We start from the raw sequence: 17,756 nt of genomic DNA, 5'->3' as shown, positions 1-17,756 counted from the left end.
AAAGCTTTAACGCTTTCTCAAAATCCAAAGGATTCGATCCTCTGGCATCACAGGAGACACAGGTATTGGAATTCTTGCAGATCTCTGCCCTGTCGGCTCTGACAGGAGTGAGATGGGCTTCCCACCAGTTGGTGCAAAAATTCTTGAGGGCCTGCGACAGAGGCCGACCTCGGGCAAGGTCATTTGTACCCCCATGGGACTTACAAGTAGTGCTCGAAACAACCTTGTTATGGAACATCAAGATGAAAGCAGTTTTTCTCACTGCCATCCCATCAGGTAGAAGGATATCGGACATTCGAGCTTTAGGGTACAAACCCGCTTACTGTTGTCACCTACCCAACAGTGTGGTATTAAGGGCATTACCACAACACCGACCTAAAGTAAACAAGTAATTTCTCAGAAAGCAGGACATTGTATGCAGAAAGAGGCATCTAGTCAAACACATGAGTTACATGTTGGGGCCCCTCTGAAAACATACGTACAGAAGACGGCCTCTTTCAGAAGGGCTGAGAACCTGTTCATTATTCCAGCTGGGAGAAGAAAAGGGCTAGTAGCCTCCACAAGACCACAAGAACTCTGGCAGTGTGGTTTATTCAAGACTATCAAGAGAGCTTATGAAGCAAGAGGCCTGGAGCCTCCAACGAATGTAAGAGCGCACGCAACAAGAAGCCTGGCGGTATCATGAGCAGAGTTCAAGGGTGTATCCCCAGAAATTATTTGCAGAGTCACAACATGGTCAACATATGACACATTCCTGACTCATTATAGTGGTTATTTTGGGTGTGCTACATCCCATACGTGTATGCTGTCATGCTTCTGTCAGGAAAACAGAACATTTTCCTTTCCTGATGCAAAGCATGACAGCATACAGGTCCCTCCCTTGTGGGCCTCGCATTTGAGTATAGTTACGAGAATGCCACCTAGGGGGGAGGCGACTTACTTAAATATAGTATAACCAGTCCTGATTGGGCGAGAGGCGGAGCCTGTCCCATACGTGTATGCTGTCATGCTTTGCATCAGGAAAATTACTGTTAAATCATTATAGGCCTTACCTTTTCTTTTTATTATTGAATTCCTTCTGAAAAATTGTGTTGCCATATACCTGGGTACTTGTACCTGGGCACTCGTTCTTTAGCCTAATAGATATCTGCAGTGTGAGATCATCTAAGGTACTGCTGCCTCTAACTGCTAGTTTTATGAGATTTGATCATTTCAGTACTGTGCTGTTTTCCCGAGGGCTTGTTGGAGAGGACGAGGAGAGGAGAAAAATCTTTACTTGTTGACCTGTAGTGAAAGTGTCTCTACCTCTGCATTGTTTATTCTGTGGATCTGTATTGCCTCCTCTCTTACTGCTTCCTGCTCCTTACCTGCCAGTCATCCGATCACCAGACATCAGGGGAGCAGTGCTGACATAAGAAAGCACTACCCAAATTGCCTTATCAAAGAGGGGCACTATTTGCAACAATGCATGGTAAATCACTAATAAGGAAAATATCAGCTTCAGAGAGCCTACTGGTAATACTGGTGACTAGTTTTTTTTTACCTTATGTTTAGCACAGTTTCCACAGGGAAAGTTGTCTTTAAAACAGAACCGCAGGCACTGATGCATTTTTATAAATTCTGTTTCAATATTTTTAATAAAGTTTCAAATAAAAAGAGAAATCCTACAGCCTTAAACCTTTGATTGTAAATCAAAGTAAATCTTGCAGCGCAGGCGAGGCACCACTGAAAGAACATAAAATACTCATAAAGGTACAGAAACCTAAGGCACTGTCAAGAATCCACCAGATACTATTAAAAATTAACAGAAAATTAGTGAGCTGGTTTAAAAGTCACAAATTAAATAAGGCAAAACCAAACCACTCTAGTGTTTTTGACTAAATTAATCATGGTCACCGAATAGATTAGGAAGGGAACCTGTATCCAGAACCGTCTGACCTTTAGGGCAAGTCCACCATATGTGGTACATCATTCCCGCCTGTCCACAACCCCCAAAACAGATCGAAGAGGAGCCAGGGTACATTTACAGTCCTTCAGGAACAAGGTACCAACGAGAGGGTACTTTATAGCCTTGCTCCAATAGGGATACATTCATAATGCCTTTGTGAATTCTCCTAGACCAGCCCTCCACGTTTCTCTGCACTCCTATATTCTGTTTCCAAGCTAACATGTATGGGTTGGGAGTGTACTGACAAACAACTTAAACGAGATGCCCCCCTGCTGTGCTTTACCATGGAAACATATGTTCAAAAGTTGTCTGTGCGGTAATATCAGTAATACTCCATTGCAGGGAGCAGAGAAAATTAAACTGACGCTGTAGGTGGTAATGCTTGGTGTCGGGCATCTCTAGCTGTTGTATAAAATATGTGGCAGGCCGTTTGCCCCTGTGGTAATCAGAGCGGGAAGGAAGCGGCATCACGTGGAACCCTGATTAAAGCCACTCTCTCTTCTCCTGTTTCAGCTGACAGGAGAAAGGGGAGGGGCGAGCAGGGGGAAGATACACGGACACCCTGCAGCTCTCCTCTCCCCTGTCACAGTGCAGCTGCTGAGCTGACAAATGGAGCAGGGGAAAATATCACTGCTTAGGCCGATGGGGGGGCTCAACGGCACCCACTACTACTGCTTCCTGGTGTCACCCGGGTTCGGTCTGCTCCCCCATATTGATGCCACTGCTCTGGAATTCAGCTGTACTACCCTCATGGTGGGCTGCGAGGGGGGCTTTTTTCGTGCGTGGGGGCTTTTTTGTCGACCTAGGCAAAAAAACAGCACTGATGAAAGCCACGTCCCCGCTTCAGGGGATCATTTTTTAGTTGCCTGGAGTTCAGCTTAGCAAACTGGAACTGAAATCAAATTTCCTGGACCATCCTGCAGTTCAGATAATTTCAGGTGACATTACTACTTATGCTTATTTAATTTTTTGGTGTTGTGGGCAGAACATGAATGGGAGTGTAGATAGACAGTGGTGCACAGGCTCTTTTTATTTATTTATTTATTTTAATTACTGTATGCTTCTTTATAAATGTTGTCTCACTGACTGTTTTTGTTTTTCATCCCTTCATCATTGTAGGTGCGTCCTGGGTAACACGACCATCCTGGCGGAATTTGCAACGGATGAAGAGGTGAGCCGTTATCTTGCACAAGCTCAGCCACCAACACCTTCTGCTCCTGGAGCAGGCTGGCAGCCATTGGAAGTGGGACAGAACCATCAGGCCTGAACCGGTAGGGCCAGCCCTAAACCTTTTCGGAGGGACCACAGGGCTGGGACAGTGGAGCAGTGGTGGCGGTGGTAGTGACCTGCCAGGCGTGTCTCTTTGGGGTACTCCAAGTTACACATCCAGCCTGTGGGGGGTGCCCAACACAGAGGATGCCCACCGGATGGGCAGCCCTGCCCCTTTGCTACCCGGTGATCTTTTGGGAGGAGGGACCGACTCAATATGAACTTTGAACTTTCAACTCTGACCTCGTGACCTTTCAGAGCAGCACTAACTTGACCTTTTGTGTGTTTTTTTTTCTTCAAACTTGCAATAAATACATTTTAACTAAAAAGAGAAAAAGAAAAACGATGGTTAAATCAGGTGGGTGCAAGTTAAGACTTTGATCGCTAATGTTACAAAAACCTGCGGTCGCTTTCAAGGAAGTTACATTTTTTCTCTTTTGTTTTCCCCTTTTTACATTTTTCTTTTTGTGCTTGCAAATTCCTTCCTCCCCCTACTGGAGATCAGAAGAAATGGGGGAGGAGGGATGCTGAAAACTTGGGTCTGGGGGAGGGAGATGTAGAAAATGAAAGAAAAACAAAAAAATGGACAAAAAACACATATCAGTCTTGAAATACTTGAATAATGAAAGCCAATGTTGAAAGACAATGTGAATTTACAAAACCTACCATTTAAGAGTCATTTTGTGCTGGGGGGGTGGGGGGTGGGTAGGAAGCGCAGAGTGTTTTTTTTTTTTTTTTAAACCATGGCATTCGGGGACTGCTGAAAGCAAATTAAGTTGGTGCAAAAAGTTCTTATTTTACTAAAAATGCAGGAAGGAGGGGCTATTAATGAAATAAAAAAATAGCAAGCCTGTTTGCTGCCAGAATGGACTGCAACATGTTGCACATTATAACTTTGATGTTCAGACTGGTAGCAAAATGTTTTAGTCATTCACACAACTGTTTGTATTCAGGGTAAGTGAGTGGGAATACTTCTCTAACATGCATTTGTTTTACATTTCAAGGCAACGTGTGGCAACACAGCTCATGTTTCTTTTCCAGCTTGATGTGGAGAGGAAAGATATTGAAGTGGTTAACAAAAAGTACAGTTCTATCAGGCTGATCTTGTATACTGTGACTATCATACATTTTTATATTGGCAGTCTGGCCAATTCATGTTATTAACTGTGTGAGTCACACCTACACAAACCTAAGGTTAATGTCCAAGATCATGCTTAGAGTGGTTTTTAGCTCTCTGCAGACCAAGCTTTTTAAGATAAACGAGTCAGTGCATTGGCAGACCATTTCTAAACACTTGCTCTTTCCACCACTTGTTAGTTTTTGTTTTTTGATAAAGCCCTTATTTAGTTCCTCCTGAATATTGCATTCAACGGTGCATTAAATCAGCAGGATCTCCATATCCTCTTCGCTGTCAGAGGCCTATAAATTTTTAACAGAAGGGTTATTGTCAGGTCCAAAATTCTGAGATCCAGATATCCTACTGGTGGCACTTAAAGATTTTGAACGTCTTTGTTATTTCATGAAATTAAAAAATGTGTGTTAAAATGCAGTTGGAAAATGCAGCCTAGCAGACTCCAGATAATGCAATTACAGCACTTGATGCACATGTAAAGCGCAATCAGTCAGGGTTTGGGGTCAAAAGTCACTCTGTAGCATTGGAAATATAGTTTAATTAATAGGCTTAATTCACTTGTACTTTGAAGGTGCTGCAGACCTTGCTCTATCTACCTGTGACAACAGCCTTTATACCTACTCTAAGCTTTTGCTTTTATTACTGCCTTAGCTAAATTGTAAATTGCATTTGCTATGCATCCTGCCTCTCTAACTGGGCTGGGTCAAGCAACTTTGCCATCAACATAGTTTCCAACTTGCACTGACTTTTTTTTTTTTTTTATTGCAAGGCCATGGAACCATTTCAATGCAAGTTGTCCTTACAGCACTAACAAAATGCACCATGTGAGCTAAGCTTTAGAACAGTCTTACGGGTGGAGCTATACTAAACAGATTTGGACATTCAAAACAGTTTTAAATGGCTAAGGAATGACGATACCAGTTAGGTTAATCTGCTGCTAAATACTTTGCTCCTTTCATAACAGGCATATTACCAATCTGCACCTTTTTAAAATTGCCATTAAACTGTTTAAGTAAAATACAATTTTCAGATATTTTGCTTTTACTATGAGTGTTATCATAAGGGTAAATAATATATTTTTATTTTGTGTTTTTTGTGTAAATGTCATCCAATCCTGTAATACAAGTTTGCACTGGGTTCTATTTTTCATGGTGTGATTTTTATTTTTATTTTCCTTAAAAAACAAAAACATTCATATGACATTGCACATCTTTTTAGGAATGTTTAATTCTGACCTCTCCCTGCATATTGCCCCCAGCTTCCAGCCTGTTAGCTGCCTAAAGCAGTATTCACTTTGGTTGTTTTCGTGTTAAACTGAAAATTAGGTCTGTATAAGTTTATGTATACGTGTCACACAAACCAGTGTACACAGTGGTCTGTTAATATTGAAGCCTACAAAACAGGTCATTGTCCTGTTAAAATGCACCTCTTGTCTACATATAAATACAAACATTTTGTCAGCTTATCACATATTTATGAAAATGTCCTCGAACAGTTTAATGGGAGCTGGTAATTTTAGAGTCAATCTAAATATGCATCATGGACATATTCTTTTAAAAAATTTGCTGCATAATAATGATTGTATTTTCACTACACAGAATGGATGCCAGTCACTGGTACTATTTACTGGATTATTTGTAGGTGTTCCGTGAATGAGAAATTCCCCTAGAACATATATATATTGCCCCTTCATAGTTCTAGTAGTTCCATATACTTTTTTAAATATTTTTTTTTATTTTTATTAATTTAATGGCACAAGTGGTCAGTTATAGCATGCATCAGAATACATTTCTTGTGTTAATTTCTGTAAGCCTTTTACTATATTTAAGGCTGGAGTACATTTATGTTTCCACTGGTTGCTTACTTGTTTGTTTTTATTTCCTACAACCAATCCACGCAAATTCCCTGCTACTTTACTGCAGTGTATCCTAGAATATTGGTTTACTCAGTCAATACTTCTGGCAGGAATTTGGGTTTGGCAATCTGTGCCACATACAAAAAAAAAAAAAAACCTGGATAATGGCTTGGACAGTTTTAGGGCTGACTATCTTAAAGTGTTTGTGAACCCTTACATATACCCAGTGAAGTGACTGGCCTCAGGTGATCTACAGAGATGAAACAGATCCTCATACATAAGTTGTACCTGTTTATCTGCGGCAATTTGACCTGTGCATCCTTGTAAAACTCAGAGATGAAAAGGATTTTTCACAAACTCACAAAGCAGGGGTCAGAGAGCTGCAGTTACACACTGTACAAGAGCTCTGAGAGCTGATTGGAGGGAAGGGGCACACCCACTGCACACAAGAACAGAGCTGAGGCTGTCATTCAGCTGGAGATGCCTCCCCTGTCACACTATAGAAATATGTGCTTTGTTCAAATATAATTTCTGAGTTTAGAACCGCTTTGCGTTTGATTGAACCTGTCACCATAGCAGACTTTGCAGTACTTCTAAAGCTAAGCATTTTATGATGATAGTGCTTTTCGTTTGTACTATTTGGATACCACGCTTGTAGACTGTGGTGTATGTAGTTTCCTTAACTGAGCAATGCCAGCAGCCAGTGAAAACAGATTTGTGTTACTTTGCACTTGCCTTATGCTGCCTGTAAGCGACACTTGACCTAACTTGGGCCAAGCATTTTCACTTTAAATGCCACATGGGGTTAAAAAGGTGTTCTTTTGTTCCCATAAGGTATAAAGAGTCACCTGAAAAGATTACTGATGTCTACACTTAGGCTCCTTTCACAGAGCCTTGTCCGTTTGACGGACTCTGCTTGCTCAGTGGGGGGGGGTTCAATCTGCTGATTCCCGCTCAGCAGGTGGATGACAGGTCAGTCTCCGCTCACTGTGCCGAGACCGACCTCTCCTTTCCGATTTGCTAGATGGATGGAAAATAGGACCTCCCTCAGTCTGGATTTGGCGAAGAGGATTGGATAGCAGCATGTGTCAGCGGACATGTCACCGCTGACTTTCGCTGCTCCATAGGGTTGAATGGAGGATCCGATCAGGTCCGCCTGAAAAACTGACAGATCTGATCGGAAAGCCTGTGTGAAAGGGTCATTAAACTTTTTTTTCACCTCTTAGATGAGCTTATTCAGCTGAAGTGAAAAGGCGAGGTTATCTGGGTCTGATTTATTACTGAGTGTCATGCTACGGAGGCAAGCCTTACAGGTTACATTTATAGTAGATCACTTTACCAAAGTAGATTATACTACATGTCCTACAACACTTATGTCCCCTACTGATATTTGCATGTTTAACTTAGAGTTTGTAAACCCTTGTTTAAAAAATACAAATAAATAACAAACATGTGCACTCCACTGTGCAGTTCTTTTTGCACAGTGTGGCCCTGATCATCATCTTCTAGGGGCCCCCGGCGGTTCCTCCTCACATCGTCTAACCCCCTGGGAGAAGCGCTCTCCCTGGGGGTTACCTTGCGGGCACACTCCTGAGTCCAGCATTTGCATCTATAGACACAGAATGTCGGACTCGGCCCCAGCACCCATGTCACTGGATTTGATTGACAGCATCTGGAGACAATGGCTGTGCTGCTATCAATCTATCCAATCGAGCCAAGAACCCTGGCCAGAGAGCTAGAGTGCGTGGCTACCGAGGGATCGAAGGGCTAAGGTGAGTAAAACAGGGGGGCTGGGGGCCGGTCACTGTCAGAAGTTTTTTCACCTTAATGCCATAGATGCATTAAGGTGAAAAAACATGAGGGTTTACATCCCCTTTATGCTACTGTCATCAAATTTGAACCACTAGAATAGAAGGGGTGGAGCGAACCATGTCTTATATTAGACAAACGTCTTTCTCTCATATAGAATATTTGCTTATTTTTACACCTGCACAGAATATAAAAGGTTAATTTGTGGGGTAAACCAATATCCCTTTTTTTTATTTAATTTTTTGCCTATTAGTGCTCAAAACATTAATCTGTACTAAATTTGTATATGAAAATTGATTGTACAATCAGCATTGCCGACTGTATTTTGCACAGCGATATGTACACTTGAAAAAAAATGAAGGTACAGATGGTTTCTTTGTAGCAAAGTGCTAATTGGTTACTATTGGCCTGTAACTATGCATTGTAAGCTTATTATTGATGCTCTAAAAGTGATTGAAATATATGCTTGGCATCTGATAGCTGTATTAACTAAACTGGGGAGCACATGTGTGTTTGAGACACAAGGATATAAAGGCTATGTTCACTAGTGTGTGCGATTTGGTTGTTAATTTAGTTTTATAAGAGCAGGATTGTTTTACTCTGTTGTACTTGTGGTTGGCGACACAAGTTATAATCTCATTGTGTGTTTTCAAGCATGGGGCAATTATGCAGTAAAGACCATGTATTAGTGGTGATTGGATTAGCATATGTTTGGCTGCTAAATATTGAATTGTGATTTAGTTTTAATGGTAAGTGACGCTACATGGTCAAACAAAAATATTTTACAGGCTGTTATGCGCTTTGTGCAGCCCTGGAAAAGTGCTGCAAACACACACCAGTGTGAAAGGGGCCTTAATGACACAGAAAGCCATCTGTGACATGCACAGTCCTTTTTTAGTAGATACCACTCAGATTCTATAAATCAGATAAGGCCAACATCCAAACACACCTGCCATCCATGCTGTCCACTGTGATCATTGGTACTGTAAAAAAAAAAAAAGTTTTTTAGAGCCAGTAAAATAATTGAGTCCTTACTTGCCATCAGATAATACAGGCACAATAAGGGCTGGTTTACACCAGATGCAGTGAAGTATGTTTTAATCATTGCATAAAATGCAGCACAGTGTTTTTCCATATATTCCAATGGACCATTGAGACCCAGTTCACATCAGTGCAGTGCGTTCCAGGGCAGTGAATAAAAGTAGAACATGCTGCATGTCTTCCTTATAGAACACATCTGGAATTCCAACACATTGTAGAAAGTGACTAACTTCCTGGAGATTAGCTTTTACAGTGCCTTGAAAAAGAATTTGTACCCCTTAAAATTTCCACATTTTATCATTTTACTACCAAAAACTTAAATTTATTACATTGGGATTTTATGTCATAGACCAACGCAAAGTGGCACATAATTGTAAAGTAGAAGGAAAATTATAAATGGTTTTCCAAATTTTTACAAATAAATATGTGAAAAGTGTGGCATGCATTTGTATTCAGCCCCCCTGAGTCAATACTTTGCAAAACCACCTTTCAGTGCAATTACAGCTGCAAGTCTTTTTTTGTGTATGTCTTTTACCAGCTTGCACATCTAGAGTGAAATATTTGCCCATATTTCTATGCAAAATAGAGCAAGATCTGTCAGATTGATGGATGGAACAACAATTTCCAAGTCTTGCCACAGATTCTCAATTGGATTTAGGTCTGGACTTGACTTGGCCATTCTAATACATTAATATGATTTGATCTAAACCATTCCATTGTAGCTCTGGCTGTATGTTTAGTGTCATTATACTGCTGGAAGGTGAACCTCCACCCCAGTTTCAAGTCTTTTTGCAGACTCTAAAAGGGTTTTATTTTAGATTTACCCTGTATTTGGCTCCATCCATCTTCCCATCAACTCTGACCAGCTTCCCTGTCCCTGCTGAAGAAGAGCATCCCCACAACATGATGCTGTAGCCACCATGTTTCACTTGTGGGGATGGTGAGTTTCAGGGTGATGTGCAGTGTTATTTTTCCACTACACATAGCATTATGCTTTTAGGTAAAAAGTAAATTTTTTGTCTTATCTGACCAGAGCACCTTCTTGCACATGTTTCTGTGTCTCCCACATGCTTCTCGCAAACTGCAAACGGGACTTCTTATGGCTTTCTTCAACAATGGCTTTCTTCCTGCCACACTTCCATAAAGGCCGTTATTCGTGGAGTGCACGAATAATAGTTGTCCTGTGGACTGTTTCTTCCACCTGAGGCTGTGGATCTCTACAGCTCCTCCAGAGTTACCATGCGTATCTTGGCTGCTTCTCTGATAATGCTCTCCTTGCCCGGCCTGTACGTTTAGGTAGACTGTCATGTCTTGGTAGGTTTTCAGTTGTGCCATACACTTTTTTTTTTTTTTTTTCTCATTTTCGGATGATGGATTTAACAGTACTCCGTGAGATGTTCAAAGCTTGGGATAATTTTTTATACCCTAACCCTGCTTTAAACTTCTCCAAAACTTTATCCCTGACCTGTCTGGTGTGTTCTTTAGCCTTCATAATGCTGTTTGTTCACTAAGGTTCTCTATAAAACCTCTGGGGCTTCACAGAACAGCTGTATTTATACTGAGGTTAAAAATTACACAAAGGTGAACTCTATTTACTAATTGGGTGACTTCCGAAGGCAATTGGTTCCACTAGATTTTAGTTGGGGGTATCGGAATAAAGGGGCTGAATGCAAATGCAGTCAACACTTTTCAGATATTTTATTTAAAAAAAAATGAAAACCTGTATCATTTTCCTTCCACTTCACAATTATGTGCCAATTTGTGTTAGTCTATCAAATGAAATTCCAATAAAATACATTTCCGTTTTTGTTGTAACATGACAACATGTGGAAAATGTTGAGGTATGAAGCTTTTTTTCAGGCACTGTACATCTAGTATTAAATGCGTGTGTATTAATTTATATATTTATCATTCTGTCATTTTCAATTCATTATTTTACCCAAACTCGGTTTTGCTTTTGAGCCCCTTTCACACAGGCTTTCTGTTTAGGTCTGCCTGTCAGATTTCTGGCAGACCTGATCAGACCTCTATTCACTCCAATGGAGCTACGTATGTCAGTGGTGACATGTCCACTTACATCCGTCACTACCGTCCTATTTGCCATCCGTCAGGCGGATCATATAGGATCGCATGCAAACAGACGCCCTGTCTCCCCAATCCACTGCTGAGCAAGTGGAGTCTGTTCAACGTAGGCGCCTGTGTGAAAGGGGCCTTAGACAATATTAGAGCCATAATCTGGAGACTTCTTATTAAAGCGTTCATACATTTTTTTACACCCGCTGTCTACTTTTCTATTTGCGCTTAAGCTCATTAGTAATTCCGTCCTATTTCTTATCCATTCCAGTCTTGTACAGATAAGACCCTCCACTGGGCTTGTTCAATAACACACAGCAAAAAGATATCCAGCCATGCAAATTACACCTTGCCCTTTTATTATATATAATCTCATCATACATCTCATGATACAACATAAAGACACATCTGTATTGCATTACCATTTATTATGCACATAAAAGGCTTGTACTTTAAAGCGGTATTAAACCCAAGAGCAGAAATGGATTCTAATCACATCTCACCATTCTTAGATGTGGTGGTTTGATTTGTTTTTCTTTTTTAGGCTTTTCCCTTTATTTTCACCTGCTTATCAGTAAGTCTGGTATTTTCAATGTACATTACTAGACAAACTGCCTAGACAGACTGGCAGAGCAATGAGGCAAAACATTTAACACTGACAGTGATGCCTTAAATGGACAGCATTTATTCACTTATGTAAAATGTTTATCTCAAAAGGAAAAAAGAAACCGTTTGCTCTGTGAAGGGGGGTTCTGCTTCAGTTTGTTATTAAAGTCCAACTAAATCTTTTAGTCTAACACTATCCTACTCCCAGACAGGCAAATGCTGCTGCGTGAAGGTGGCTGCTTTAACTACTTTATTCATAATGCAGATGCACCAAGATGGGAAGTGTTTTACTGGCAGATCACAAGGTGAAAAAAAAGGGAAAAAGCTTAAAAAGAAAAAGACACTTCAGAAAACAAAAGGTCCTTATTTGTAACATATATAAAACTAATTAGAAAGAAAATAGGGACGAGGAGCCATTGGTGGCACTATGGACACTCGTCAATCCTAAATGTACAAAAGTGCCACGTCCTGAAATATTTAAGACAAATCACCAGAACTAGTTGGATTGCAGTCCATGGACAGCGAACCAATTAGTTCTGGTGTTTGTATTTGTAGCAGTAAGATTTTATTTGTGTTTGTGCTGTCATTTTAGCATTTCATTTTAAATATATGGTTAGGTCCATAAGTATTTGAACAGTAACAAAATGTTCATTGTATTGTTTCTGTATGCCACCACAGTACATTTCAAATGGAGCACTTACCATAGTATTTGATGTGTAAGCTTCACATTTAAAGCTGAGGTCTAGTTTAAAAAACATATGCAAGCTAATGTTCCTGTAGAATCTTCTTTCTAGTGATGCTCAGTTCTTTCAAGATGTTTAGCAAAAATGTGTTGTTTAAGAATTACAGCCAGTTTGTATTGTCTTTCCACCCCCCTCCCCCCCAGTGGCTTGCTTTTGGGGGCACTGGTCAGGGGCTGGAGCCAGGAGTGCTGGGGACCTGAGAAGAAGAGGATCAGGGCTGCTCTGTGCAAAACCACTGCACTGAGCAGGTGAGTATGACATATTTGTTTTACATTTTTTTTTTAAATGAACCTTCAATATCACTGCCATTTCTTTTACCTTCAAATGCTCTTGGGTTGCTTTTGCAATATGTTTCGGGTCCTTGTCCATCTGTATTGTGAAATAGCTTTTTACCCACTCTGTTTGAATTAAATAAGACAATCCTATAATGCCATATTGTCTGAGACTGCTGTCAGTCATTTTCCGGTCCTAGTTCCAGGCGATGACTCCACCTCCTCCAGGCCGCCGTGTCCCCACGACTGATGCGCGGCACACGCTGGATGGTGGATAGCATGCCGCGTCATCAGAAAGCGGCAGACGTAAATGCCATCAATACAACGGCATGTACTGACATCACTTCTGTGATCAGAAGATCACCGGAAGTTAGTCGGCGGGCATCTTGGTGCTGGGCTTGCTTGGCTGTGAGGCTGACATCACCTCCTCTGATACTTGGATCACAGGAAGTTCCTCAACAGCCATGATGTAATAGGGAACCAATCTATAGAGAAACATGGGACACATTATTCCCCCTGAACCCCCGCGATCCATAGCCTGGAAACTACTCCCATAGGAGAGTGATGACACTCTCAAAGTAACAGCTAAAAAAAGCGCCACTATACATTAAATGAATGCCTGAAAAGCACCTCAAAATGGTTGTTGAAGCAGTTTGAGTCACATGACCTTCAAAAAAGCGCACTGCTAATGCCGAAAAATCACCGCAAAAGCACTTTTATGCTTTTCTAGGCGTTTTATGAGCAGTTTTCAAGCGCCTTAATGTGAATGGGCTCTAAGGATTTGATTCTATTCACACCTGGATTTGGTACCATTCGTCACACAAATTGTTTATGGGCTTTGGTCTCTTGAAAAGATGGGGACTAGATATAAAAGTAATGCAATTCCTAAACTATTCACCCAATTAGGATATAAAATTCCCAGCATTACAAACTGACAGTCTGCAGTTTTCATCCCACAATCAATCTTTAAATTAGCTCTAATTTCGTTTTTTGAAAAAAGCGAAAACAGTCATGGCCATATATACACATTACTTCCATAAATGTTTCTACATTGAGTTCACCACACACATTACCACCTGACTTTGAAATCTTCTTAAAGATGAAGTAAACCCTGATGGGTTTACTTCCTCTTTCTTTCCCTGCAAAGGTAAAGCATAATAAGCTACTATGAATCGCATAGTAGCCCATTATGTATCACTTACCTGAAACTGAAACCTGCAATGTCCGCGATTTCCACGCCTCCACGAAGCCTCCATCTTTCACCTTCTTCCTTCCGGGTATGGCTGCTCCGGCGCTGTGACTGGCCGGAGCAGCAATGATGTCACTCCTGCGCATGCGTTCGGGATCCGACACTGAAAGCATGATGCCATTCAGCAACGGCACGCTCAGTGCGCCTGTTCCATTGTCTACGCCGTAGACATCGTGGCACTATTTATTGCAAATATCTCCTAAACCATGTAGATCTAGGAGATATTGCAAGCACCTACAGGTAAGCCTTAATGTAGGCTTACCTGTAGGTGAAAGTTCTCAGAGAGGGTTTACAACCACTTTAAGATCCACCAACTAGGGGCTATGCTTGATTGGATAAAAAATGAAGGATTTTTAGGTATCCTTGTATTACATAATTTTGGTAAATCTAAAGCAGTGGATGCAAAAATTGTACAATCTGATTCGGATTGTCACATGTAAGTAAGCTAAACTGTATGCAGTGGTAAAGGAAACAAAATGCAATATGTGGTTAGACTTCTGTAAATGTAATCAACTCACAAACCTTTTAGATTCAGGTGAAAGATACAGTTCAAAAATTAGGTTAGAAGTAGTAAAAGTATAAGTAAACCCAGATGGTAAAATCTCATAAAATCATTAACATGTTAGCATAATTTCAAAACCTTTAATATTAAATCCTAATTGTCCATGAATGTCTTTTTTTTTTGGCACTTTATTTATAGGCTGACAATGCTCTCTTCCTCCTTGTTTCCCATTTTTACTTTGTAATTGTACCCCTGTCACACGGAGCTTCCAAAGGTGTTTCAAAAGTGTTTCAAACACACTGGTGTCCTTTATTTTGTAACCTGCCCTGAGAAATTGCTGCAGTACATGCATGTAGATAAGGAAGGGGCTGCAAAGATGCTACGTGAGATCAGCAGAACTGAAGTACAACAAAAAGGTGAAAGTTTTTTTATTAAAAAGGCAGTTTGATGCACAGTGCTTTAGAAAATGAAATGACATAGAGTTAGGGTTGGCATCTACTTTAAGTATTATAGACTCTCTATTACGTATGCCTATATGAAAAAAGCAGAATGCCAAGGTGATTTGGAATCCACAGAGGTAGCAAATCTTGACACAAGTTCTAATCCAAGGGGTGTGACCCTGTGAATGGGTAAAGCTTCACTACCGTCCGAAATATTATGCAACACAGGAGTCAATAAATAGCTGCAACAATGTATTGTGTTTTTGCTGCTACTTTGCCATCTTTTGCTTTTGCTTTCAAGCCTTGGAATAAAACAGGTGGTAGCTGATTTACTAAGAGATTTGAGGATGTTCACACAATAAAATTCATGTGCAGATTAGGTTTTGTATTCACGTGATTGAACATTTTAAATCCTGCAAGCCTTATTGAGAATGAGGGCGGATAGGCAGCGGTGTTTGCATGTGACAAAATGTTGCCACTGATGCAGCAGCACTCAATGCTATTGACACATACAAATTGGTCTGTTAAAGGGAACAAATCTGTATCGGATCTCCACAAACATTTTAATATTCAAAGCAAATGCCCCCATCCATCATATCTCCATTGTTTTTGTTGAGAAATAACATTAAAAACAATCCCTAGCCTTTCTAGCTGCGGCCACTTTGAGTAAAGGCTGATGATTTATGTAGCATTTCCTGGATTCCATCTTCCCTTCGCTCAGGCAGGCAGAATGGTATGCTTGAGTATAAAGCCCCTTTTTGAAAGAAAAAAATGCCCATGACGATGCCTAGGATGTATGACATTATTTGATTTAGGCCCGAAACGAGGAAGCAACTGAAGTAATGTAAAATAAAAAAAATGATTCTTGGCCATTTACTAATGCTAGCATCATATGGATTAGAAATTGTAATGTTGATTGGGAGAGTTTAGCTCCACTTTAGCTGACTGGTTTGCATACGTACAGAAATGCTGTGCTTGGACATTTCTTCCAGTGCCAGTCAGAGTCCCTAATTTCATGCTACTCAGATAAACAGTTAAAGGTATGCAGTGGCAGCTCTTGCTATTTAATATCCATGGTACAAATCTGGCTGTAGATGCTTTCAAGTGTGCACAGGGCTAAAAAAACAACAAGAATCCCGCTTTCCTGCCGCCAAAGATCTTTGCCTGTATGAATGAAGCCTTAATAAATCTGTCTCCTGTGACTGTTGACACTTTTAAGAAGAAATATACAATACAGTGCTGCTTGTCACTTGTCTTTGGCAGGAACGAACTTACACACATGTAGTGTGTCCGTATCCTCAATGAAAGTTACTCAGTATGGTAAAACATAGCATCTTTTATGAGAAAATTATGCGATATACATATGTATGCATACACATAATGCCTGTTAGTGACTGAATGCTAGTAAACGAAACTTCATGAGAGTAGCCATTTTGTCAACCAAAACAATTGGTTATATTCCAACATGTTATATTCCAATGTGCTGCATTTACCAGCTGAGATATGCTTACAAACCACCCCTACATTTTTCTATTCCGGCATGGAACTAGCAGTTAAAGCGGAGTTCCAACCACAATTAGCATTTTTTAAATGTATGTCCTTTCATTATGCGGTTTTATAATATAAATCTGGTCACTTACTATTTTACAATCCGCCGCCGATCCGCATAGATATTCAAAAAAGATAGTTTATAAAACTATATCTACACCGTTGTCATTTTGCTTGTGGGCATTGTGAAGCCTACAGGCACTTACTTCCTGGAAGTCTTGGATGGGGAGTTTATAATTGGACAGCGCACTGCATCCTGGGAAATGATGACACACATTTCCCAGGAGCATTAGAGGGAGATGATGTCAGAATCCTAGGTGGTTTCAAAGGCAGATTTCGTGGGACCGCATAGCAACAGGCATTTCCAGATGAGTAAAAAAAAAAAAATCTTTTTTTTTTTCCTTTTTAGTCGTAACCTACAGTTTAAAGCAAAATTGTTTTTTTGATGGAACCTCCACTTTAAGGGAAACGCAACTACGCTCTTAATAATTCTATTCAAAATTATGCAGTTGGGGTGATGCATCAATATTGATAATCAGTACAAGTTTTCCGTTAACAATAGCACAGGTTAGTTTAAAAGTAGAAGATGTAGGGGCCCATAACACAGAAGTGTTTGTGGTCCAGTTGGGATTTTAAGTTTTGAAGTAACTGGAGAAGATACTTTGATACTTGAGAAGCTATCAATGTTACTGTTTTTATGACCTTTTTAAAAGGATGAAATAATCTTATCTTTCGGGAGGGTGGTGAAGTCCAGCTTCACTCCATCATCTGACAAACGTCCAGGGGTGTCGGATGCCTGGTTTCCTGCTATTGCTTGTAGTTCCTCTTACTGGTTACTAAATCACTACAGGACACCAGATGATGCAGATTCTTTGGCATAGTTTGTCAAAAATAGTGTCCCCTGCTGCCAGATAACTATGAAATATTATTTTTCTAGAGCTAATTTCTTGATAACAAAGTTTCAGGTGACCATGGCTTTAAATCAGTGGTTCTCAATTTGGCGTCGGGACCCCCTCGGGGGTCAAATGATAATTTGCCAGGGGTCACCGAATCCTGGGCTATTCCTGAAGCCTGCACCACTCTCCCAGCCTTTTTGCGGCCACCCAGCAGGGCTGTCCCTGGAGCCTGTGGCTGCCCAGCTGGGCTGTTTCTGGAGCCCGTGCCGCCCACTCAGCCTCTTTGCAGGCGCCCATTCAGTTCACAGCATGGCTGGGGGGCAGAGACTAGAGGTCAGCTGACTGGTGAGGAATGTGAAGTGGGATGGGCTGG

At 40.8% G+C, this 17,756-nt stretch overlaps 1 protein-coding gene across 1 annotated transcript in view; it reads left to right on the top strand.

Annotated features, from left to right (window-relative positions):
* Positions 1-6,360, top strand: part of TNRC6B (trinucleotide repeat containing adaptor 6B) — a 512,528-nt gene extending 506,168 nt beyond the window's left edge. Inside the window, 2 exon segments of the mRNA XM_040359579.1 lie at positions 3,068-3,206; positions 3,208-6,360. Of these exon segments, the coding sequence (XP_040215513.1) occupies positions 3,068-3,206; positions 3,208-3,438 (370 nt within the window). The 3' untranslated portion in view covers positions 3,439-6,360.
* Positions 6,361-17,756: the final 11,396 nt, after the last annotated feature.

Source organism: Rana temporaria, chromosome 7 (genome assembly GCF_905171775.1).
Source record: "Rana temporaria chromosome 7, aRanTem1.1, whole genome shotgun sequence".
Taxonomy (NCBI): Eukaryota; Metazoa; Chordata; class Amphibia; order Anura; family Ranidae; genus Rana; species Rana temporaria.
The sequence above is the reverse complement of the archived record's forward strand: the minus strand, read 5'-3'. Positions and strand labels throughout refer to the sequence as shown.